This window comes from Molothrus ater, chromosome Z, assembly GCF_012460135.2.
Source record: "Molothrus ater isolate BHLD 08-10-18 breed brown headed cowbird chromosome Z, BPBGC_Mater_1.1, whole genome shotgun sequence".
In the NCBI taxonomy this organism is placed as follows: domain Eukaryota; kingdom Metazoa; phylum Chordata; class Aves; order Passeriformes; family Icteridae; genus Molothrus; species Molothrus ater.
The window spans coordinates 1,373,305-1,400,205 of NC_050511.2; the positions used below are offsets into that span (position 1 = coordinate 1,373,305).

The following is a 26,901-nucleotide window of genomic DNA, read 5'->3' on the forward strand; positions in this document are numbered from 1 at the left end:
TTTAATTAAGGGTTTTTTTCCTAAGTAAAAAAGACCAAGAAATATGATATCAAATTGACATTAAGTTTACCCATTTTGATTATCTTTTATTACTTAATGCTAGGTTTGTTTAAACAGCAAAATGTATCTCATAAGATTATAATGCTGCCTTTCAGAAGCGTTTTGGCATTGTCTGAAGCATATGGAGAATGAGCTTTGCAGCCATCCTTCTCCCATGCCATCAGAGTCAATGGAATTATGCAATTACATTCATTTAAGAATGTGCTGCCTTATTGGGATCGCGGCCTTGGAGCTTAGCTTTGAGAAATGCTGCTAATTTACTAGAAATGGTTCTGTTGCTGCAACCTGATGCTCAAGTGCTGCTTAAAGCCAACTTGAATTTTTTTATCCAGTTTCCAGTTCCTTTTTCCTTGGAGTGCGAGCTGTGCTGGGGCACAGAGCCTGGATCCCAGTCCTGTGTCCTGGTATGGATTACTACCCTGACAATGCAGGAAAGGTGTCTAGGTATCATCCTCAAAAACAACTTAAGCATTTGCAAATCTGACATATTTTCTTTGACTTTAGTCTGTGAAAAGAAGGTGGGGAAAAACATAAGTCAAACGTGTATTATTGAACCTTAAATGGCTTTTGCTTGGATTAATAGGATTTATTCTGTGGAGATGTGCAACAATTCATATTCTTTCAAATGAGGCTTGGCAGATGTGAATTCTTTTTCTCCAATAATCGTGAGCATTTGTTGCCATTGAGTTTTTAGGCAGTTAGTGTGAAAAACACCCTAAGTTAGTGCGAGTAAAATAGTCAATGCATCAGCCTTGTTTAGAGTCATTAAATGCTTTGGGTTGGTAGGGACCCTAAAGTTCATCCCATTCTACCCTCTTCCAGGGACACCACCCACTATCCCAGGTTGCTCCAAGCCCTGTCCAGCCTGGTCTGGAACACTTCCAGGGATAGGACAAACATTGATCCTTACTTCACTGTGAGCTTAACCTGTCAGAGCTTTCATAAATGGCTCCACATTTGTCATAGAATTAAAAGTAGAGTAATGAAGATGGCAGAATCTGGATCTGTCACAGGCAAGAACAGCTTCACTTCATTTATCACTAAAGCAGGCTATTTTTAGAATGTTAGATAGCATAGTTCAAAATATTTTTCCCTAAAGAAAAATTTATTTATCTAATACATGTAAAAAGTTGTTAGATTTAAGCACTCTTCAGAAATAACCAGCTTGTGGGTTTTGGTTTTTTTTACAATACTGAATAAAAACATTATTTTTCTGCAGGATTTTTAAATAAGATTCTGCACTTTGCTTCCAAAGTTGGCATTTTACCAATGATCTTTTCCCTTTTCTTTTTCCTTTCTGTTCCCCCAAACACCATTCAGTGGTCTCTGCTCAGCATCCTGCCGAGCTGAGAGGCTATGGGGACTGGATCAGTGCCATTCAGGGACTGCAGTGTCATTACATTATCAGAAAGTATCATTATGGGTGGGCTGGGAAATTTTCCTTGTTATTGAAACATGGCATAGTATCTCCAGTTTTTGGAGTCAGAGTTGGAAATGGTACATTTTTGTGACAATGAACAATTTTTTTTGTCTTAATGCTGTGCCACTGATAAATTCTAACTGCTTCCATTACCAGTGTTAAACCTGAACTCTCAAAGGTGGTCTTTTTTCTACTGGGCTTAATATGCACAGTTTTACTTTTTATTTTCAATGCCTGCCCAATGCTGTGAGTTACTGTAATTGTCAACCAATAGTCATTGAGTTCAGTAGTTATGGTGTATTTTAAACTTCAGTCTTAGGCAGACCATGGAACAGCTGAACAGAATTTAATTAAGTCACTTAAGAAGTAAATAGAAGCAAGAACAAGTGAAAAAAAGACAAAAGAAAAAAAGACAATCGCACTGCACTAATATTTCTTCAAGGATTCAGGCTGGTTTGTTAATACCCATATGCTGATATTTCTCTAGAGTGGCCTGTAAATTTCTATGGAAACTCTGTTCTCTGATCTTCCATGCAAGATGGTTTGTGGGGCTCAGTTTCTGAGCTGGGGGGCACAGCTCAGTAGATGAGGCTTTTTTTTTTTGCTGCTGTGTTGGTGTGGATCATTTCCCCAAAATCCAGCTCATTTGATAATTTTTCTTTGGGGGAAAAAATAAAATTAAAAAAAAAATAAAGGTCAGAGGTCTGTTGAATGAATATAATTTAATATTTTATTGCTTTGTGATTTTTAGTCAGCTGCTCATAATTTTGTTGGAGGCTTGGAGTTGTTTATTATGGAAGGATCACTTTACACTCAACATCGAGTGACTTGGCAGAGCAGAATTGTTTATAAATAATTCTATTACAGATTATTTATCTTTGTACTGCATAGCATAGTGATCAAGAAGCCAGTGAGATATAAAATCAACGGTATGGATATTCATTGGGTGAAGAACTGCCTGGCTTGCAGGACTCAAATACAGTTTAACTGGATGTTTATCAAGTGAGTGCATGTCTAGTGGAAACCCTCTGCATTGATTTGTTAAGTCCTGGCCTATTTAAAATTAAGTACCAAAAATAGTTTTTAGGGAAGGAGCAATCAGTGAAGGGGAGAGATTGCTGATATGAAAATGTAACTGTCTAAGCTTGATGAAAGCAAGGTGTATTTTCATGAAGCTGGTGGAATTCCACGCACATAGATCATGCTGCAAGATAAAAGGAACCGGTTGACTTTGAAAGAAATCAGAAGTACTCTATGGCATTTTTATGAGTTTGCTTCTTAAATTATTTGGAAGATCAAGGGTGAATAAATCCTTCAATAAGAGAGCTCTTTAATAAGATTTGTCAGGGGAGGTTTAGGTTGGATATCAGGGAAAGGCTCTTCCCCAGAGGGTGCTGGCACTGCCCAGGCTCCCCAGGGAATGGGCACAGCCCCGAGGCTGCCAGAGCTCCAGGAGCCTTTGGGCAGCACTGCCAGGGATGCTCAGGGTGGGATTGCTGGGGGTCTGTGCAGGGCAGGAGCTGGGCTGGGTGATCCTGGGGGGACCCTTCCAGCTCAGGATATTCCATGATCCTGTGCAAAAGTACAATGCACTCCAGTAGCTGGAAAGCAAACCCAGCTGAGACTGGTCTATCTTTTTTTACGTGGTATGTGAGTCACTGGAATAACAAGGGCTCTGGATTTCCCTGGATTGGAATTTTTAAATGAGATTGGATGCTCTCCTAAAAGATATGTCCAAGTCCAGCCAAAGCTATTGGGCTTGAAGGAGGAAGTAACTGAGGGAATTCCTATGGCTTGTGCAGATGAGTGGATCAAAGTGGCTTCTTTTGGCAAAAAAAATGGAAGTTATAGGCAGATTGCCATGCAGGGTTTTGTTCATTTGTTTGCCTTATAGATTGCTTTAAAAGGATGCATTTTGATTTGGAATCTTCCCACTAAAAATTATGTCTTCTCAGGTTCCCCAGGTGATTTGACCCAAATAGTACAAAACAGAGCAGGTTGCCAAAACTCTACATTCTCATGTACAAAGAATGAAATTGAATGGGGAAAAATTACAAGAGTGAGGTTCTTTCTCTATAATAATCTTTATTCCTCCCACCCTGGTAAAAAATCTATCACAGGCATTTTCTAGATGCATTCTCGTGTGAAGCTAAAACACATTTCGATCAGTCAGAATTATTTTTAATTGGATGCTTATGAGCCCACATTCCCATGAGATGAAACTGGAACAAAATTACTTTCACACATTTCCATTGTAGCAGTATGTTCAGAGTCCGGGGGTTTTGCGTTCCTACGTAACGTCTGGCATTTAATCAGCATTGGGAGGGTGTCTTATTCTTTGGTAAGTATGTAAATAAGCTATTGTTTTGGGAGTAAAAGGAGAAAAATGCCATAGTTTGTCCAAAGAGTTCAGGAGAATGCTAACAAAATGCGTGTCAGTCTGAATGTACTGAAACAGCTTATAGGTGAAAGGAGAAAGAATTTATGCTCATCTCAGCCAGTTTTATCCTTAGACTAAAAAACCTTGCTGAGATCCAGCCCCTCTGTCTTTGCTAACCTCCCTGGATGCACCTCTCCAGCAGCTTCCCGAAGTCAGTGCCACTGGCAGCAGGGAGTGCCCTGCAGGTATTCTTCGCTTTCTGCTTCTAGGTGATGCACTCATGTCTGTTTTGATGTCCCAAACAGCATTGCATGAACTTTGACTAGTGAAAGCAGCTTAGTAAAATATTTAATTAATGCCTAAATATAGAAAATTATTCAGTTAGAAAATGACAAACACATGTTACTGATTCAAAACGTCTTCCAATTTCTCAAATTAAAGAAAGTATTGACAGCAGCTAGAGTTGTCACAATTGATAATTTTGATTAAGATGTTCCAGTCAGAATGCCTGAAGCATCAGAATGTATATATTTTTCCCCCTTTTAAGTAGGAGTATCTACATCTTGATATCAGTTGAGAACTAAATGTTTAAACCACATTCGTGGGTTTCCTGAGAGAGATCTGGGTGTCTACCCAGAGCTGGGCAGTACCCTCAGTACTAAAATATGCAAAGAACTTTGCAAAGCTTTGAGCAACAAATGATTCACAAGAAGAACGGTGCAGCAAACATCTTTGCAGGTATCTCCTGGAGACAGAGATGGATGAGCTTAAGGGATTCAAATTGTGCATATGAATAGTGGTGATGAGTGAAATTTTAAATTTTGATCAAGGACTCTGAAGAGCAGAAGCAGCAAGAAATTAATCTTGTTAATGTAGAGGACAAGAGGTTTAAAGTTTTATGCTTTTAAGGTTGGATGCAAAGTGTCCCACTTCATAAAATATATAAAATTCTAGTTCAGCAGTTATTTTTAGTCAATAACCCCAACAATCAGCAGTGCAGTTAAAAATGAGAGAACCTCACAACATACTCGTAGCTTCATAGGAGGATTTCACTTGAAATGTAATTTGGTTAGTGGGATGTTGTGCATAAGAAGGATATCTGAGTGGTCTGCTGATGTGGGGCTGGTACGTTATTTTAAAAGTGATGAGTCCAGGAGATAACCCTTATATAGTGAAACCCAGGATGTTTTCCAGTAAGCCCAAATTGTCCCAAACCAGATGTTGTGATATGTGCTGCAGAGATGTTCTGCACAGGAGCCATAGGGGAGACCTGCTTAGTGAAAATACCTGAGAGTTTATATTCGTATAATTAACTGCAGCTGTAGATAGCATGAGTTTGGAAGCTTGGCTTATTTTGATTAAAAAATTTTTTTTAAAAATATTTGATTAACAGTATAAGTGATTAGAGGCATCATCCTCATGGTTCTCCTTCTGAAGTAGTTTTGGGTAGTCTCCCAGCTGCCCAGCTGTTGAATCTAAATCAGTGATTCTCCATCAAAGGGGCAGGTGCCACCAGTGAGGGGTCATAAGCACATTACAACAGAGGCAGAGCCCCTGGGCTGCTGGGTCCTGCAGACCTGGCCTGGGTCCCCAAGTGGCTGGAACAGGATGGGGAGGAAAGGAGTAGGGAACACTGCTGACCTGCTTATTGAAGGTGTAACACCTGAAAAATTGGAAACGGGCATCCAGATCCATTCATGCTGACCTCAGTGACCCAAACCATTCCAGATCTGCAGAATTAATAACACTGTAAGAGCAACTCCTTATTTTAATTTCTGGCTTCTGTTGAGAACATCTGAAAACAACAACTGTTATGTCTTCTAAAATTTTGGTATCTCCCTTCCTCACCACAGCCTATTTGACCAAGAAATGCAGAGAGAGGCTTGGGGGGAAGATTTAGTCAGCTCTTTATTCCAATCCTCCAAAGGATTGATTTAAGTTGTGTAAGGAGTTTTTGGATCCTCACTCTGCAACAGGATGTAGGGGGTGAGAGCTGTGAGCTATTCTTAAGTGGTTTTGTTCTTTCGTGTTTGTAAGCTGAATTTATGAGAAAACATTGATGAGAATGCTCCCACTGCAGCAGCCACAGATCAGAAAAAGCAGTGGGAGAGGAAAATAAGAACAACCACAACTGGTTTCCAAAGATGACTAATCCTCCAGGCCCAGTGTAACCTCCAGGACAGTGATTAGCGTTTGGCTTTTCTTCTGCTGGAAAAGTTTTCTGGGGCGTCAGCCTAGCTGAAAACTGGTTCAATACATATAACTAATGAAAGATTTTAAAGTTCCCATTTAATGTTCCTGCCTTGTGCACTTGGTTACTTGAAATACTTCTAGGTGCATGATGTGCAGTTTTACATTTTGCCTGTATTCTGTAGTTACCAGAATATTTTATAAATGAGGAAAATATAGTTTTATAGATAAGATATGGTAAGGTGCCTCTAACAGACCTGTTAGCAGTAGTGAGGTAGAGTTTTTGACTTCCAGTTGGTCAAAGTTCAGTGATTGCTTCTCAGTTTTGCAGAAGACTTTTAAAGGGAATTCAACATGGGTATTTTCCTTTTCACCAGAGTGAAAAAAAATGCAAGTCCTTGCTTTTAGCGTGACATTCACTCGGCAAAAAATTAAAATTGGTGTTTATAAAAAGCTTCCAACCTAATAAATAAAATCCGATCTTTCCAATACTGCATTCTTGTAATTAACCAACAAGCCATCCTCTTGCTACTGCAGGATTTTACCCTGAAGTATGTTTTCTGTATTTCCCCGAGTGCTTTGTAGTACAGTTGTGGCTTTACAGGTTTCTACATTGACTTGGTATTCATTCCCAGCAGACAGTTTTCCTTGCATTTTGTTGTTTATTGAGTTGTGCTCAATGTTTGTGCTCTGTGATTTCAGGGAATCATTAAAGTGCCTGGTTAGGAAGCATCTTTGGAGATTTTCATGTCCAAGGGCAGGGTCACCAAGAGCTGTATGCCCAAGGCTACATCCAGTTGATGTTTAATATCTTCAAAGATGGTGACTCCACAAGCTCTCTGTGTAACTTGTGGTTTTTCTCTTACAGTTAAATGCAATTTCCTGTATTGCAATTTGGGCCCATTTCCTTTTGTCCTTTCTCTGGGCATCATTGTGTCTGGCTTAATCATCTCTAGATTTTCCCATCAGAATCACAGAATCACAGAATCATCTAGATTGGAAAAGACCTCTAGGTCATCAAGTCCTACCTATGATCTAACACCACCTTGTCACCTATCAGATATTTGTATGTTCTGAGACCCCTGTGAGCCTTTTCTTCCCAGGCTAATCAGAGGCTTCTCAGCTTCTCTTTGCATGTGATATACTCCAGTCCCCTCATCATCTTTGTGGTGCTTTGCTGGACTTGCTGAGGTGTGTGCATGTCCCTGCTGCTTGGGAGCCCAGTGCTCCAGGTGAGGCTTCTCAGTGCTGAGCAGAGAGGGGGGATCACCTCTTCTTTGGGCTGGTGGTGCTGTGCCTCACCAGCCCAAGGTGCCCCGGGCTTTCTTTGCTATGAGGGTCAGTTGCAGGTGTACCTTCAATTCTGTGTTCCCCAGGAACATGGGGGCCTTTGCTGCAAAGCTGCTTTGTACGTGGTTGACCCTCAACACCCAGGATCTGGTACATCCCATCATAGCTTCACAAGATTTCTCTTGGAGTGTTTATCCAGCCTGTCCTAGCAACCCAACCATCATGTGCTTCAGCTTCTCCTCACAGTTCTGTATCACCTGCAAACTTGCCAAGGCTGCAGCCTGCCCCACCAGCTGGGGCATCAGTGGAGATGTCGGGAAACACTGGTCTCAGAATCCCAGAGTGGTTGGAAGTGATCTTTAAAGGCCATCTTGTTCCACCCCCTGCCACGGGCAGGGACATTTTCCACTGTCCCAGGCTGCTCCAAGCCCCATCCAGCCTGGCCTGGGACACTGCCAGCGATCCAGGGGCAGCCACAGCTGCTCTGGGCACCCTGGGCCAGGGCCTGCCCACCCTCCCAGCCAGCAATTCCTAATTGCCAAGAGCCCAAAATCTGTGCCTGCCCTCTGGCAGTGGGAGCCATTGCCTGGGTGCTGTCCCTGCAGGCCTTGTCCCCAGTCCCTGGGCAGCTCTGCTGGAGCCCCTGGAGGCCCTGGCAGGGGCTCTGAGGTGTCCCTGGAGCTTCTCTTGTGCAGCTCAACAGCCCCAGCTGTGCCAGGCTGGCTCCAGAGCAGAGGGGCTCCAGCCCTGGCAGCAGCTCCGTGGCCTCCTCCGGAATCACCACATGGAGTGCACCACTTCTGGCTAGGCTCCAGCTGGACTTTGTGCTGCTGACTGTATCTCTCTGACCCTTTTAGTTTAGCCAGGTTTCTGTCCACCTCCCTGCCCATTTATCTAGTCTCTACTTCATCACTCTGTTACAACTTGGCTTAATTGTAAAATACCATGATTATCTTGATTTTATCTTTGAAAGTCTTTATACTGTCTGTGCAGTTGTTCACATTTACAAATTGCTTCAGTATCCGGGATAGTTTTGGCATTGAATTAAGATTTCAGATTACACCACCAGGGTTGGGAAAACTCATCTGTGATCTATGCCAGCACTACTGAGGCACCTCAAATGCTGGGGACAGCTCTGGGCCCTCAGGACAAGAGAGACCCTGAGGGGCTGGAGCGTGTCCAGGCAGGGAACGGAGCTGGGAAGGGGCTGGAGCCCCAGGAGAGGCTGAGGGAGCTGGGCAGGGGCTGAGCCTGGAGCAAAGGAGGCTCAGGGGGCCCTTGTGGCTCTGCACAGCTCCTGACAGGAGGGGACAGCCGGGGGGGCCGGGCTGTGCTCCAGGGAACAGGGACAGGAGCAGAGGGAGCGGCCTCAGGCTGGGCCAGGGCAGGCTCAGGTTGGACACCAGCAGGAATTTCCCCATGGAAAAGGAGGTCAGGGATTAGAAGGGGCTGCCCATGTAGTCCCCATTCCTGGAGGTGTCCAAGGAAGGCCTGGACATGGCACTCAATGCTCTGGGCTAGGTGACAAGGTTGGGCACAGCTTGGACTCTGTGATCTCTGAAGTTTTTTCCAACCTAAATGATTCTGTGGTTCTGTCACCTGGATAAATTGAAATTCAGAACAAGGTTTGTACATGCCTAGAAGGACTCTTACTGTGTCTCTTCTGAATATCCTATTGAGATGCAGTTTATGTTTGATCGTATGGCCTAGCATTTGTTTCCCAAGCAGGAGTGGAATTAGCATCCCAACCCATGGTAGTTGTGCTTGGTTTTTGTACAGTATAGAAGATGAAATTTGTTAGTGTTTGCTTTATCATGATGAAGTCAGTTCCTGGAAATGTTGTCTTAACTTTGGGAAAAACAGAGAATGACCTGGAACATCACAGAAATGTGCCTTTTGAAAAAGTGTGTTTTGGGGAGGGCAATGTTTTGGAATTTAGGAGGATTTTTAGATTGATAGAGGCAGGAAGAATTACACAGCAGAATAAGATTTATACAACTGAGTGGGAGGTAAAGCTCAACCTCTTTCTCTGTGGGAAGGAGGTTAATTTCCAAATAAATTGAAGACAATGTAAATTTAATTACTGTGCAGCTCAAAGGACTGGGACTTAAAAGCTATCATGTTAGTTTTTAAGATGGAAAAATATTGCACAACTGCAAGAGTGCTGAAATAAATAATTAAATCAAATCTGTGTTAGTTGTCCCACCAATCCTGAGACTTGAGAATGTCTGAAGGCAATAAAATAATCTCTCTGCAAAATGACAGGTTCGGCAGTGGGTAAGGTAATTTCAGATGACAGTGTATGTGGGAAATAACGACATATTTCCTACTGAGAAGTAATGAACAATAGCTTTAAAGCTTTATCTAAATAAAATCTGCTTTTTCTTAATAGGGGCTATTCATGCCCATGTGACATTTCTAGATCTCATTGGTATTGTCTGTAACACCTTTTTCACTGAAGAATAAAATTGAAAACATTGACAGGCAGACTAGAGTGGAGAAACAGGATTGCATTTCAGCTCTGTCAAGGTTTGATTGTGAAACTTGGGTAAGATGTGACTTTTGCTAGATATGGAAAATATTTTAATAAAAGATGAGGAGATGGTCCAAGCTGGGGATCCTTCAGGATGCTGACAAACCTTTTCCTGCTGTGAGCTGCGGTGATTTTGATCACACATGTTTGTTTGGGAGAACAGTGGTGGTGATGGAGACAAAAGCTGGGAGAATGCAGTACTCCAAACATTTTTCCTTCCTTAAAGGCTTCCAGATTATCCGTTCCAAGATTGTCATCTTCCTGCAATGATGAGTAGTTCAGAGCATTTCAAGCTGTAGTGTATTTCTAAATGCTTCTGTACATGCTGGAGACCATGGTATATTCTTGATACCTATATACTTTTCTCTGGAGATGTGTTTTAACCTTTCTAGGTCCTTGCTCTACATTTAATGGAATCATTTAGGCTGAAAAATCCCTCTAAAAGCATCAAGTCCACCCATTCCCCCAACACTGCCAAGGTCACCAAAGTTTTCACATTCACAAAGCTTTTAAATCCCTCCAGTGATGTTTCACAGGTTGTTTTCCCCCACCTTTTTTGTTTGTTTGTTTGTTTGGGTTTTGTTTGGTTGGTTTTTGTTCTGTTTATTTTTATATTTTTTCCTTATGAGCTATAGAACAAGGGAGAGAAAATCACTAAACACTGTGAATTTGGGATGTGATGTTAGGGAGGTCAACTTTACTGTTCATAATAAAGATACATGGAAAAGGGAGCAAGTTAAAGGCCCTGGCATTATCTCTCAGATATACATAGGAAAGGACATGGGTGTTGTTGAGAGGCTGGAGCTACCAAGAAGAGAGAAATAAAGAAAATATAGAGAAATGTTAAATAACAGGAGTTAAAAAAATGTTGTGGGCTGATTTCCCAGGATGTTGGCACAGCATTTACACTGAACTGGGCAAGGGCAGGCTGGGACTTCCTAAAGCCAAGTTAACCTCCGTGTAGGTCATTAACTGTAGCTTTTTCCATAGTGAATTGCACTCTTATGAAATGCTTCATTATCTCTTGTTTTGTTCAGCATTCACTGCAGTTGGGTTCTGACTGGATATTAACATCCCTTACAAAAAATTTAATATTCTTGATAAATGTTTTCTTTCAGTGATGCAGTATTTTTCAGGATGAAAATACCTATCTTTAATTTCCTATCTATTTTAACCTCAATTCTCCTTTGAAAAGTGGTTTATTTATGACAGGCTACCTTTTGCATGTTTGTTTCTAAGAACAGAAATTCACAGAAATGCTTCAAAGGGGATGATGTTGACATTAGAGTGAAGGATGTAAACATTTTTATTTGAGATACATATTTTTCAAGTACTGTGTTGTTACAGCGTGTGTTTAGGAACAGATAATAAACTTAATCTTGGTCTTGTATTGAAAAACACTTGACATATAATGTAACATTATTTGATGTTACATTATTTGTCATTATCCTGTGTTTTTATTGCATTTTTCCTTTTTTCAAATATTAGTATGCCTTCATGTACTTCTGAAAATGTTTAAGCATTTCATCTCTTGGAAAGTATATTGATCTGCACATCAGTGCTGTTTGCAGAGAGAAGTATTTCCAACAAATACCATGGGAGGAAGGTGTGGGTGTTTTATGTAGGTGCATACACTAGGTCAGAGGATCCCAGAGTGGTTTGGGTTGGAAGGGACTTTAAAGCTCATCTCATCTCATCCCCTGCCATGGGCAGGGACACCTTCCACTATCCCAGGCTACTCCAAGCCCCATCCAGCCTGGCCCTGGGACACTGCCAGGGATCCAGGGGCAGCCACAGCTGCTCTGGGCACCCTGGGCCAGGGCCTGCCCACCCTCCCAGCCAGCAATTCCTAATTGCCAAGAGCCCAAAATCTGTGCCTGCCCTCTGGCAGTGGGAGCCATTGCCTGGGTGCTGTCCCTGCAGGCCTTGTCCCCAGTCCCTGGGCAGCTCTGCTGGAGCCCCTGGAGGCCCTGGCAGGGGCTCTGAGGTGTCCCTGGAGCTTCTCTTGTGCAGCTCAACAGCCCCAGCTGTGCCAGGCTGGCTCCAGAGCAGAGGGGCTCCAGCCCTGGCAGCAGCTCCGTGGCCTCCTCTGCACTGGCTGCAGCAGCTCCAGCTCCTTGTGCTGCTGGAGCCAGGGCTGGGGCAGCTCTGCAGGTGGGCTCTCACCTGAGCCCCGGGGCACAGGGGCAGGATCCCCCCTGCCCTGCTGCCCACGCTGGGGCTCAGCCCGGGGCAGGGGGGTTCAGGCTGGGGCAGGTCCAGCTCTCACCCACAGCACCCCCAGCTCCTTCTCCCAGGGCTGCTCTCTCTGCTCAGCCCCAGCCTGGGTTGATCCTGGAGTTGTCCTGAACCAGGTGCAGCTCCAGCACTTGGCCTTGTTAAACCTCAGATGTTTCCATGGGGCGCTGCTCGAGCCTGTCTGGATAATGTGATACCAGATATTGTAGTGTCAATTTTGAATTCATGATCAACTACCATACCTAAAATCCTCTTCTTTATTCCTTCAAAGGTATTTCATGCCTGGCATGATTTATTCAGGAAGGAATGCATGAGCAAAATTTGAAAATTGAAATTCTGTATGTACTGGTTTGAATACACATGTCTTGGAAATTGCAGTTTGTGTTCCAAGATTGAACATCCTGTGTGAAATTCCTGGTGAAGGTGTAGGGAGAATGATTAAGATTCAGCTCCAACTTCAGCTTTATAGTAGTCCAGCTCAAACTATGTAAATTTTTTATGTCTGGAAATTCAGTAAAATGAGATATTTGAGCCAAAATCACTAACATGATATGGATGGAGGTATTCCATTGAAGGAGGTGGTGATACACGAAATATATTATGCTTTCTGCATATTTTACAATAAAAATTTACTTCATCAATATTGGAATTTAACTCAAAGTTCGGGAAAGAATAGATAAAGGTTTTATGAAAAGTTTAATTCACCATCTTGGTTTCAAAAGTGAAACACAATCTTTAATTAAGTGATTGTTCATTGTGCTTTGTTTTGAATGTAGAGTTATTCACTGGTTTGGGGTTTTTTACATTGTCTTTATTCTTTGTGTGGCCTCAGGCACACTGAACACATGCCATCTAACTTTATCCAGAAGACAGAAAATGCTCATTTCCTTAATAACTGTTCTTTTTACAGCCCGTGATACTCATAAAAGTTCTCAGTGGTTCACAAGTGAAAATAGAAATTATTTATAAATACGGATTTTGGAAAAAAAAGATTGCTACCCACTATAAACAGTTATGGAAGTTATCCACAGATATAAATGTATTGTCTTGCATTTTTTCCTTTATGGGGCACTGAAAGTTTACAAATGGCCTTATTGTTATGCAAAAGGGAGTTCTTGCATCCAAAATTGTGTTTGGGAAAACATCTTAGCTGTGACACCTATGTCAGGTTTGAATTTTTGGTCATTTTTGTAGTGTCCTTAACAATGACTTTATTGTGAAGTTGATTGGTCCAACTGATTTCTTTATTTCTTAAAAAAAAAAAGTTTCCAGTATGTTAAAATTGTAGAGGTTTCATGTCAGTAGTATAACCAAACAGACTGAAGTGATGAGGGAGGGACAGCTAGAGGCTTTCCATGCCCACTAGCAGAATCACTGTGGAGGGAGAAAGAAGTGATCAGGAAGGACACCTGGCCAAAGACAAGGTCAGTCCATGAGGAAAGCAATAAACTCCTTCCTGTGGAGCAAAAAGGTCAAAGAGACCTTTAGGACAGGGACCCAGAGAAATGAGGGAGGAAGGAGACAAAGGCATAAGACAAAAATAGGATTCTCTGTCTGCAGCATATGATGGGTCCTCCTAGGGACTTGTTTCTTGTTCTGCTTCGACACCAAAATTCAAGTTTTATGAAGTTAGATCAAAGCCTGCACAAGAGAAGGCTCCAGGGACACCTCAGAGCCCCTGCCAGGGCCTCCAGGGGCTCCAGCAGAGCTGCCCAGGGACTGGGGACAAGGCCTGCAGGGACAGCACCCAGGCAATGGCTCCCACTGCCAGAGGGCAGGCACAGATTTTGGGCTCTTGGCAATTAGGAATTGCTGGCTGGGAGGGTGGGCAGGCCCTGGCCCAGGGTGCCCAGAGCAGCTGTGGCTGCCCCTGGATCCCTGGGAGTGCCCAAGGCCAGGCTGGATGGGGCTTGGAGCAGCCTGGGACAGTGGAAGGTGTCCCTGCTCATGGCAGGGGGCTGGGGGTGGGATGAGCTTTAAGATCCCTTCCAACCCAAACATTCTATGACTCTGTGATATTTTTTCCAAGTTTCACAGGAGATTGCAATTAATTCATTGTAACTGTGCCAGGACACTAAACAGCCAAACCCTTGCTGAGCCCACGGGGCTGTGTAAGGACAGGGTGGTGCCAGAGGTGAGCGCCGTGAGGGCTCTGGGTACTGAACCAGGGCTCCAGACTCATGTTCTGCTTAAATCTTAGAACAAAGAGGGCTGTTAGCAACACCCATACCCTGTGACCTTCTGCAAGCAGAATGAGTCTGTTGTCTCCTAAAGTGGACCCAGATTCTTTCCTGTCAGAATGAGTTCAGAGGGCACAGCAATTCTCTTTCCAAGTGTAGAAAGCACCCAAATACGTACAAATAGATACAAATAGATACAAATACATACAAATGTGCTTGCACAGCCAGTGTGTTTGAGCAGAGCTGTGCCAAATCCAAGCTGCTCAAAGCATAGGGATTTGGACCTTAGGTTGCACAACAGCCGTGTCTTTCTAATTTTCATGTTGTAATTTCTTTGTTAGGGTTTTGAGTGAGAGTTTTGCTCAGGATGCTTTCTCCAGCAATTTCCTCTGATTCTCACCCACAGAGTTTTGCCCTCATTCAAGGCAAATATCATCTCTCAGCAGCTATAAGATTATTGAATGAAGTGCAAGTAGATAAAAATGAAATATTGTGGGATCTGCCCATTTGATATCATTTGATATTCATATAAAATAGTAACAGGACAAACACAGTGATCATTAAAAGGAATTACATGCATACCTTGAGACACCTGAAACAGATTTGAGGATTTTTAGCTCAGAATAAGCCTTATGTTTAATCTGAGCTTTGCAAATATATATTCTGTTTATACTGGACTGCACTGATTTTTCCTCCTTAGCTTTCAGCCTTTCAGAATTTAGTTTCCTGCTTGCCACTCTCTTGAAAAGTACAGGAGAGAGGTGGTGCTCAGCGAAGCACCACCCTGTCAAGTCAAAATCATCACATTCTGTAGGATTTTCATGCAGGAATTCAGTCCATGGTATATCACAGTCTGCTTATTGAGTTTCTATTTCAATACAAGCTAGAGTTAGGTCCTAGCCCACCTCTGCCCTGTTAGTGTGGAGTTACATACAGTTTGTGGAGTTACAAGGATGTTATTTGACATGCCAGACAAAAGGGGAGTAAAACGATCTGTACCAAGATACAGGGGAAGGAATTTACTGCTTTCTGTTCCTTTTACTTCTCTAGCAATGGGAGCATCCATTTCCCAACATTGGCTGGAAAGTGGCCATGAGATGCCGAACAATTTATGCCTTCAGTTGAAAAATACATTTCCTGGTCTCTGGAAATTAAACTCTTGGCTTATTTTGTAAATATTTACTTTTGTCTTGCCACATCAAATTCCTTTCTTCCATATTGTTTCTAGTGTCATTGTCTTTCTAACTCCATTTTGGCAGGAAATCCTGTTCGTTAATGCAAAGCCTCCCTTAATTGTTCTAAGTTGTTTCTGATTTTGCTTATAAACCTGCAAGTGTGTGGTGACTTCTTGTTTTTCTACTTAATACAACAATATTCTAAATAATAATGTTATCCTCTGTGAGGCAGAATTTGACATGGCTTTATAGCAGAAGACTTACAGATCTCTGCTCATATGTAAGTAGTGGCAGATAAAAGGGTACCCTAAAATTAATGAGATGTTTTGTCATGAAGTTATCTTTAAGTATATAATTTATCAGGATCAAGTTTAGGATTGTAGAATTAAAAGAATCGCCTTTTATGTTTGCTGTTTAACAGGGAGATGGGATAGAAATAATTTTCTTACCCAGGCTGCATTAAAACCATTTGTGATGCCAGAGAGGAGCTCAGGTGAATGACTTTTTACATGGGCAGATATCAACAAGACAGCTTAAAACAGAGGGCAGGTTCAGACTGGATATTAGGAAGAAATTCTTTATTTAAAAGCGGGGGGGTGAGGCCCTGGCCCAGGGTGCCCAGAGCAGCTGTGGCTGCCCTTGGATCCCTGGCAGTGTCCAAGGCTGGAGTGGGCTTGGAGCAGCCTGGGATAGTGGAAGGTGTCCCAGCACATGGCAGGGGGTGGCCCTGGATGAGCTTTAAGATCTCTTTCAACCCAAATCACTCAGAGGTTCTATAGTTTGGGATTCACCCTGAAATAGCTGCCAGCTGTGGCACACAGCTGTTTCCAAGGGGACACAAACTTATATTTTTAAGAAGGCACAAGATAAGAAAAGCAGAAAAAGGTCTGATCATTGTCCAGCAAAATCGGAACATGGCAATGCCCTCCTCGTGTGAATGTTGTACTGTTTTGGGGTTCTTTTCATTCCCTGATCGCTTGAACCCTCTTTGTCCATCAGAGTGGCCCATGCTAACCATGTTATTTACATCCATATTTGTGGAGTCTGCACACTGTGAGTCTCTCGATTTCACATAATCTCAGAAAGTAAGAACGCACTTTATATCCATCACAAGCCAGATGGACCTAATAGTAAATATAGCGAATCTTTATTCAGCAGAATTTAGTCATATTTCACTTTACAAGATTAGAAAGAAAGATATAAAGTGCATTCTTACTTTCTGTTTATTCTGTTATTTAATATTTTAATTGGTTAGATTCTGTTTCCTGGGATCCTAAATGTCTCCCAGGCTTTAGAGTTGGTCTCAAATAAGTAAGAGCAGTACCCCTCTATGGAGTAAATGGCCCTGCAAAGGGCTTGGAGTTCTCCATGGCTATTGTCTCTCTTTATTTCTATTTATGTGCCATTGTAGCTTGGATAATTCAAATGCCTCAAGGGCTCTTTAGTAGACATGAGCACAGGGGACTTAGGGATTTTTCTCTGCATTTATTTGTACTAAATGGATTTTTCCCAGTGCTGGGTTGCTTAAGTGCTCACAGAGCACTTCTCCATTGCCCACAGACAGGCACTTGCTTACAACCTGTCCCACATACAGGTCTATGGGACAATGCATTTATTGTATTTCAAGGGGAGCACTACAGTGCATTTATTTTGTTCTGATGTCTTGTATGACACTTCACAGACATTTATTCAACCAGATGAGCATTTCAGGTTGTTTGCTTGGAGACGTCTGTGCTGGGACATATCCATGTCTAGAGTTCTTGTGCCACAGCCACACTTTGTTTTGCTGTAATCCTTTTTAAAAATAGGTCAACCCAAGAAATGTTCCTTACATATACAGAAATCAAGGTATGGTTTTAACTTTTAGATATCACGTTTTGAAAATAAAATCTTTTTAGAGCTTTTTTCTAATATGATTGTCTCATTGTAAAATCATTTTTAATCGATTTTAATAAAATCATTTTAAAAGGAGTATTTTTAATGTAGCAAGGTTTTGATGTTTAGGGCTTTATACTTAAGTCTTTAAAATAGAGAACAATAGTACATTTTGCATGTATATAGGAAGAGTGAGAAAAAGCAGCACAGAGTATTGCTGAATTCTTTGAGAACATTCATCCTCAAATTTTTTGATCCATGGAACTGGTTTTTTTTTCCATTACCAGATAATGGTTTGTGTTTGGGTGCTGTTCAGTTTGTTTGCAGCACTTCTGAACTAGGAGAGTGAGCAGAAAAAATTCAGAACATCTGAATTTCCAAACTTCAGATAAATTCTGTGGAGAGGTGCTTTGGTCCTCAAGTAGTTCTTTACTCAGCATATATAGAATATTTCTAGATATTCAGATAAATGAAAATTCGCCTTTTGAAGCTCAGTAGTGATTTGAATTGTGAGAAATCCAATCCTTACCCCTTCTTGCTGTCATATAACATGATCTGACTTTCCTCTGCTAATGTCATCAGTTTGTTTCTATCCATGCCACTTTTTTCAGGCTTCCGTCTCTTTCTTTGTATCACACCATCAATCTAAGCTCATCTCATACCCTGGGTATTGAGATTGTCTTCTTTCCTCCCAGGTTTTTCTTCCCTCTTTGCCATTGCTTTGACAGTGCAAATAGGAATTTATTGCACCTTGAGCCGGGCTCCAACATCCTTTGTAAGGGTGCCCATGTAATGATAGTTAAGTTTCTAATAACTTTTTTTTTTTTTTAATTCTGGTATCTTGTAGAATACTATGTAAGCAAACTTCCTTTTGCCATTTGCATATTTTTGGTTTTTTGATCAAATCACTCTTCTCAAATCCATTGAATAAATGAGTTTTCAAGAATTTAATGGAGAAATATGTTTTCTGGTTTAGATCCTGTGCATTTTCATACAACTGTTTCAAAATCTTTCACGCAGGATGCCAGGGGCACTTGCTGCACAGCACAACTTTACTGGATATAAAATCACAGAATTGTTTTGGTTGGAAAGGACATCTAAGTTTGAGCCCAACCCTGCTCCCCAGCACTGCCCAGCCCACCACTGCCCCATGTCCCCAGGTGCCACATCCACAGGGCTTTTAAACACCACCAGGGATAAAGACTCCACCACTGCTCTGGCAGCGGTGCTAGGGCTAGACAGCCCTTTCCATGAAGAAACTTCTTCTAATATCCAAACTAAATGCCCTGGCACAACCTGAGCCATTTCTGCTTGTCCTATCACTGTTATCTGGAATAAGAGACAGACACCCACCTGGCTTCAGCCCCTTTCCCAGTTCTGTTCCCTTCTCTGGACATGCTCCAGTGCCTCAATGTCTTTCTTGTCATGAAGGGCCATATTTTTGTTAAAACCAAAGACAGGTACTCTTTCAGCATTCAACTCCTTGTTGCATTATAGGCAGCTGTTTTTTCTTTGGTCATCCTTAGCTGCTGCTCCCAGGGTGAAAACCTTCATACTTAGGGAGCAGCTGGGATTGCTTGCTGCTGCATTAAGTCTCAGCAAGTTTATTTTGTGTCCAACTTCTCAAAAGGTAAAAAAAAATTAATTAAAATGCCTTTTCTCTTTACTTATCACTCCTGTAATGACTGTGCCATTTGCAAAGTTTAATTGTAGTATTTAATAGAATCACAGAATACCCTAAGCTGGAAGGGACCCCCAAGGATCCCCCAGTCCAGCTCCTGCCCTGCACAGACCCCCAGCAATCCCACCCTGGGCATCCCTGGCAGTGCTGCCCAAAGGCTCCTGGAGCTCTGGCAGCCTCGGGGCCGTGCCCATTCCCTGGGGAGCCTGGGCAGTGCCAGCACCCTCTGGGGAAGAGCCTTTCCCTGATACCCAACCTAAACCCTCCCTGGCACAACTTCAGGCCATTGACATTTCTTTACCCTTGATGTATATCGATATACGTCACTTTATATATTCTCTCTGTATATTGAAAGTATTTTGATGGCTTGATCAAGTGTTTATTAGCTTTTGTTATTTAGATGGCCTAAGAATGTATTCCTGTTTGGACCTATTAAGAATATTTTTCAGACTGTTGGGATAGATGACTGTCTCAGTTCATATAATGCATCCCATGTTAATTTTTATTATTCAACTGTATTAATTAAAAAAAATCTTACATGGAGCAAAGTCATATAAATGATTTGTAGAAGCCTGTTACAACACAGGTACTGTGCTTTATTTTTCTTACAGTCTCATTGAAAGACCATTGACAAGGTGTATTTTTTAGTGTTGGTGATATGCTCCTTAGAATGAGTTTGACAATCACTGTTCCAGTATTATGCTCAGGACAAACTGGCATGTTGTTGTTCTGGAGCATCCTATTCACTTCCTTAAAATAAAGTACATTGCTACCTTTCCTTCTCATTGTTCAAAGCTTTCAGAAAACATTTTGGCAAATTCTAACTTCAGACTTCCTTTCAACTTTTAATTTTAGTTCTCACATATTTTTTTTCCAAATTTAGTTATAAAAGCTGCATTTTATACATTGGGGCTTTTTGATGTGAAAAGTGTACTTGATGAGCTTTTTCAAACTGATGTAAATCAGACTTTTTGAGGCAGTTGTTAAATGAGTTTCCATATTGGCTTTTTTTTTTTTCCCTTTTGGGATCTATACGCTTTGTGGAGTTGACTTTTTGAAAGTGTTAAGTTCATATATTACCGGTTTGCATTTTATTGTGTGTGCAAATAGCACTTAATCAATTCACTGGTATTAGCAACCATTACTATTTAGTCTGTATTAATTTCTTTTATTTATTGAAGTTCAGCCCTGAGTTAAATTAAAACCTGCTGTGCAAAGGGAGGTAAGAAATCAATGTTGTTTTTAATTCCTTAAAAACAAACAACCACGGGACCTTGAGACTGTTGTTCAGCCTTTAGTCTTCCTTGTTGGCTGAGCTCATCGCTGCTGCGATTTGATGGTCTGTAACAGATCACATTATCCTAGAGTGGTGTGGGTTGCGAAGACCTTAGAGATCACACTGTGTGTGGTCAGGGGCACCTTCCACTAGACCAGGCTGCCCCAAGCCCTGTCCAGCCAGGCCTTGGACACTGCCAGGGACCTGGAGACTCCCAGCTGCACACAGCTTCTCTGGGCACCCCGTGTCAGGGACTCACCACCCTCACAGCCAGGAATTTCTCCTGATAATGCCAGCTGATGTGTCCTAATCTTCCTAACAGATGCCAGCTGTTACCTCATCTTGCTCTTATTCCAACTTGCTGTTTTGCTCACTATGCATTGGCCTGGATGTGCTTCTGTGAGGGAGAGAGGAGTTGAGATGAGGGGTACCAAGATGATTTAATTGTTCTGGACATAGCTCTTTATTGTTATGAAAAGTCCATAATGGGTGAGATTGAAGGGCTGTCAGGCTCTATAGCCTGCCTGATGGTTGATGGAGAAGAGTGGATGAAAGAGGACAAATATTCTGGTAGAAAAATCCATATTCTTGTCAGCCTGTGCATGCTGCCCTTAGTGACCACACAGTACATATATTTTTCTTTTTGATCTCAGCTTGGCTTTTAGTTGGGCAAAAATAGATGTGTGATGAAGACACATGAGGGAAATTTGGGAGACAGTCACAGCTTCCACTTCTGGACCTTGTACCTTGTTGTGAGGAGGGGAACAACCTTGTTGTAAAGGATTTTTGCTTTTTAAAAATTGCATTATTCATGCCTTGAAAATCAAAATCAAGCTTAAAACCTTACAAACACTGGAGACATGGCTGCTGCAAAATAAAGCAACTCTTCTAGAATGCAGCATTTGTTGGTGATGAAAAGTATTTATGAGCTAAACTTCATAGAAATGCCTTTTGAGGTTGTAACTAACCCTGTGCTGAGACTTTAAAAATTAGTCTGATATTTATCAAGGTGGTTTTCAGAGCTAGAGACAGAGGCACGATAATAAGTGAATGACTTGGAATTGAAGTTTTACACCAATTTAGGGGGCAACAGTATTTCCTAGGAAGCTCCAAATCCATTCCTAATCACAATATCTGGCCTTGATTTAGTTTTTTTTTTTCCTGTGTTTTGCTGTAGTGTTTTTGTGGGGGTGTTTGAGTTTGCAGTTCTATGCATTTTTATTATGAAAAATTTAGTATGAAAAATCCTGCCATATATCCCTGCCCTTGTGCTTACCTGAGAGATGGTCCTTAAGGAAGGATTACCAATGGATGGAGGAGAGAATTTTATTGAGTTTTTCTAACCTGGATATCTGTGTTACGGGCACTGGTCCTACAAACAATTGTTCCAGCATGGTGTGAAGGACTTGAGCTTGTGGCTGGGAAGCAGAACTTTGCAAGGGGAAAGACAACAAAAGCCTCTTCACTGCTGCTCTTTAACTAGAAATCAGCCACCAAGATCTTTCTTATGCCATAAACTCTACTTATAATACACATAATTATTAAAAAAAAACGCCTTTAAGGAATATATAAGGAAATAATTTGCCCATTATTTTCCTTTCTCCTTTTTCCCAGCACTCTACATTTCTTTTGGAATAAATAAATTTACTTTTTGATATTCTGGTTCCATGCAGAGTACCACTGTATGTTCATTTTCCTCTTCATATGCAGTGGACACATGCACTTTCAAAATCTTGATCCCTTTTCCTTGTTTATGTTTAAAATTCCTTTAAAGCCAAAATGCTTTATGTGTTTTGGAGAAGAATCTACCAGCTGGAAATCTGCTTTATTCCAAATTCTTCCTCTTTGTGAAATTATCTTCTGGAGCAGACACCAGATTTTACCTGATTTTGCTGCATCCCGCCATAAGCATCTCCAGCTTGGTTTTAACTGATTATTTTGTCTCCACAGCACTAGATGGTGCTGATGACAGTATCTCTGAAATCTGAGTCTTCAAAGATACCCATGGTTGCAGAAGTAGTTTGTTACTGTTTGCTACCAAGGACCAGTTTGCAGATCCAGTTATTGATCTGAAAAAAAATTTCAGTCTGTGAGTGCAATAATAGAATATGGGAGAGGGAAAAAGGTGGAAAGCTACCAATATATCTTAATTTCCGTGTTGCTTCTTCCCCTTTTAGCATGGAATGTTCTAATGGTATTGACTAATAGCTGTGAGTTAGTGTAACTAATTCCTGGTGGCTGTGAGAAGTGTTGGAAAAGCCTTTTCCTGAGGCTCTTGACTAGCAGTGGGATGACAAGAGCTCATGACAAGCTAGCCATTCCACCCCCTAAAACACACACAGTCATCCTTGGAAAACCTGATAGGAGTCCTGTAATACTCCAAAAAGAAGTAAAGAAGTCCAAATGATGTTTTTAAATGCAGAAAGCCTAAAAACATCTGACACCTAACAAGAGCAAATGGCCTCAGGTTGCACCAGAGTAGGTTTAGAATGGATATTAGGGAAAAATTCTCCACGGAAGGGGTTGTTGTTTCACAGGCTGCCCAGAGCACCGGTGGAGTCCCCGTCTCTGGAGGGATTTAAAAGCCACTATTTAAAAGTGGATGTGGCACTTGGGGACATGGGTCAGTGGTGGCCTTGGCAGTGCATGGGGGATGTTGGACTCGATGGTCTTAGAAGCTCTTCCAGTATGGGGATGTGTTCATCTATTAATTGATAGCCATGTTTGAGCTGTCCAGGGCTTTAGAGGAGTATCTGACTCCTTGCTGCTGCTGAGCATTACCTGATGGTCTTTGCCCACTGCTGCTACTTCCACAGTTCTCCTTGTAAATCTGGTTACACCATCCTCTGTGAGTGTCATTGCCCTGCTTTTTTCCAGAATGCAAGAAAAATATGTTTATTTCTCTGTATGTGTATGGACCTCTGATTTAACAGATTATAAAGCTAAGGTAATCCTTTTTCAATTGACTTAGGCTAAAATAAATTTGAAAAATAATATGTACTAGTAAAATGCAATAACTCAGCCTCAAAATACACAAAGCTTTTATCATATACTCAGATTTCTCCTGTCTAAGCAATAGGTTATTAAAATGGATAATATATGAGATATTTAAGTATATATTACAATGTATTGCATGAGGTGCTGCACTTAAAAATTGCATTCTAGTGAACACAAACTATTTATGAACTAAAATTGTATGTATGCCATTCCTTCTGTGACAGTTTGACTTTTAAGAATTTAATAATGAACGGAAAATGTTCTTGAGAGCATATATTGTAAAGAATGTTTCTGATTCAAACTCTGCTGTTACTTACCCAGATGCTGAATAAATAAATAAATAATACAACTGTGCATTACATTCTAAAAATTTTGTGTATATAATAAGACACCTTTCCTTTCTGAACAGTCTTAACTATTTCAGAACACTCTCATGAAGTTATTTTAATTTCTTTTTCCCCCAGTCTATTTTCTCTGTTGTCTAAAAAACACAACAAAGTGCTGGAGCAAGCCACGCAGTCCTTGAGAGGCTCCTTGGGTTCAAACGACTCTCCACTTCCTGATTATGTGAGTATCAAAATGAATGTTGTAATGGGTGCTTTGGAATTCGAGTCATACATCCCTAAATCTGCAAAGAATCCTCAGAGTGTGGCAGCTGAGCAACCACCGACATCAAAATACAGGAACCTGTATGAATGATGTCATGTCTGAAACGTCTCTAAAAAACAAGAATTACACTTAGAAATGGCAGAACAAAACCACAGCTATGCAGAGGGAAGAGACTTACTGTCAACTCATGCTTTTCAAGCCATTTGTAATTCAGAATATTTAAATCACACCATTGAAAACGGCCTTATTAAGAAGTGGGCTTTAGCATCCACAGAATCTTAAAATGCCTAAAAATTATTGAAAACAATTCCCAGTGAGCCTCTGAGGGAGTACTGGAGTCATGGGGTAAATTAGTATGTTCTGAATACATGGATACTTTGAGTTCCCTTCAGTTTGCTGAGCCAATGCCCACAAGTAGGCAACAATTTTGTATTTAATTGCACGGCTTGTTGGGAAATTTCTGCTTTGGGTGGAAGAAGGAGACGTCTTAAGAGGACTTGAATAATATCTTTGTGCTGCTGAAGTATCTTTGGTCTGTACTCATTTGAACCCTCACTGCAGTACTGTGTGCCGGAAAGAAAATCATCATTTGCTTGGGATTTTTGAGGATGAAAATGTATCAACTGTTTTATTTTCAGGACTAATGCATGGTCCAGAATATGCCTGCCTGTGACTTTGCATATTCTATTACTCTAGCATTAAATATAAAAATACCTAAAAAGATAATTTGATATAATAGTTTAATGACTTAAATAAGGAAACAGCATGATACACATTTCTGCAAAACACATAGGCACACACAGGCATGTGGTAACATACATATGAAGATGTATATTTTAAGATGTGTAAGAATACTTGCTTGAAAAAAAAAATAATGCTTGAAAAGTATTTTAGAGGTTTTCAACTTTTTAACTTGCTGGATGTAAACAATACTGCAGTTAAGGAAAGGCCCAGGGGGAAAAGCTTTCTGTATGAAGTTGTCCCCTTACGTTCAGAAACAGCTGAACAATGCAGCTGATAGAGCTGGGAAAGCTCCCTGGAGTACAGCCAAAATCCACTGATTTTTTTTTTCTTTTTACTGTTAGTATGATGTAGGGATGGAAGGGGAAAAGAGAGCCCTTGGAAAGATTGGTGTAGGGGAGAGTAAATTAAGTTCGTGGCCTGTATTTTGAAACAATAAGGTAAACTGTTAAGGCATGGCTTTCTGGTCCTTTCTTTTTCCTCTCCAAATTGCTCATGTTACAGCTCAGCCTGAAACTTAGGCAGTTGACTAAAAAAGTTGAGGCCAGATTTCATCACTTCAGCATATTCTGCTTCTGAAAACCTGTGTTTATATTATGTGTAAGAACAAGGAGGGGTGCAGGAGTGGAGGGGACTAAAATGTCAGAAGTCCTGGAGCACGTTTTACCTCTGTATCCCAGTGTGGAGCTAAGGAAAAGGGTGATTCCAATATTGTGTGCTCTGCGCAGGTTTGTTTGTTGAGAGGTGGAGGTTTGCCTAATAAGCAGTTCTCTTGCCAGGTTCTGTTCGGACCAAATATGTATTTTAAAAATGCCTTTTTCACCGTTTTTTCATTCACTTTAATTTAGAAATTATTCATTTTCTTACTGTGCTCTGTAATCCAAATGGGAATTTGCATGGAATCCGAATCCAAGGGTTAAATCACATAAAAGTATTCTAGGTGCTGTTTAAGATGTTGCCTTAAATTCTGTGTGTTTGAACCATAGTACTCCGTATATTCTAGTAAGTTTTTTGCCCAATACACAGTCCCTAAGCTTATACTCACTGATGGCTGTAGGAATATACTGAGTTCTACCTTTACATGTTTATTAATGTTCTTTTTGTGAGTTATCTGCTGCAGTCTGCCATCAGGCTGTGGTGTAACAGTAGAGCTGGGAACTGGAGTAAGGAACTGACCCCATTGGCCTTGATATTGTTCTTGCTGGGGTTTTTCTGGTTTTTAAAAAAGAAAAGAGCAACTTGTTTCATTTATTGAGGCTGGACCAGTATCCTGGTCCTTTCCTGATAAACTCTTGTCAGTGTGGTGGATTCAGGAGCAGGATGGAGAAGGCAGCAGGACAGAGACAACCAACCCCTGTCGTTATTGCCTCAAAGAAACAATTCTTTGTTAAGACTATTATTCATTGTTGGATACAATCCTTTGTTAGACTATTATTCATTGTTTTTGTAGCAGCATTGACCTGTTTTGAAATACTACATATAATCCAATTGGAAATGGGAAGAGTCCACTTAAGTTTATCTTTCTTACTTTCTTGCATTCAATGAAAGCATGTTTTCCAATGTTTTTAGCAAACAAGAAAACTGGTAATACAATAATTGAGAATTTTGCTTCTTTCAGTTCAAATCAAGACACATTACTTAAGTAAACATATCAATGATTTTCTTAGTAATTTGATTACAGCCTAATGTAATTTATCAAATCAGAGGTACTTAACAGCATAACTAGAGACATGCTAACTTCTCTTGGGAAGTAACACGTCAGATGTGTTGTTGGAGCTACCATCTACACCAAAAATTTCTTTTCAAGGATTTCATAGTATTCTTTATGATTTTTGAGTGCTTTCACTGCTTTTTAAACTACAGCTGGTAACAAGAGTTCTCCTTAACTCTTTCTATGGAGAAGAGAGTAAATTTTGATTTTTGGCAAGTTCATGTCATTTTCTTGCTGATGTGAGAAAAAAATAGTTTCCTTAATGCAAAAATTGAGGAAATAAAAAATTAAATGTAGATATAGTATTAGATTCAAGTAGTTTGGCAGACGACATCACTTGAGTTTTACCTCCTGAATTTTGGGTTTAAAAAAATTTGTTCTAGCCAGATGAAGCTTAAATGTGTTAGGAAAAATTCTAAAAATAACCCCACTTAGTGGCAATATATTCAATTATTTAGTACACAGCATTATAATTTAAACAGCACATCAGTGGTGGATGAAATTTGGGATAAAAACCTTGTAGAATAATATCAAACTTTTCATAT

At 40.9% G+C, this 26,901-nt stretch overlaps 1 protein-coding gene across 4 annotated transcripts in view; it reads left to right on the plus strand.

Annotated features, from left to right (window-relative positions):
• Positions 1-26,901, plus strand: part of DYM (dymeclin) — a 209,141-nt gene that overhangs the window by 118,939 nt on the left and 63,301 nt on the right. For all 4 annotated transcript variants that reach the window (XM_036403343.1, XM_036403344.1, XM_036403345.1 and 1 more), the window contains one exon: positions 23,760-23,862. In XM_036403343.1, the coding sequence (XP_036259236.1) occupies positions 23,760-23,862 (103 nt within the window). The remainder of the gene's footprint in view (positions 1-23,759; positions 23,863-26,901) is intronic.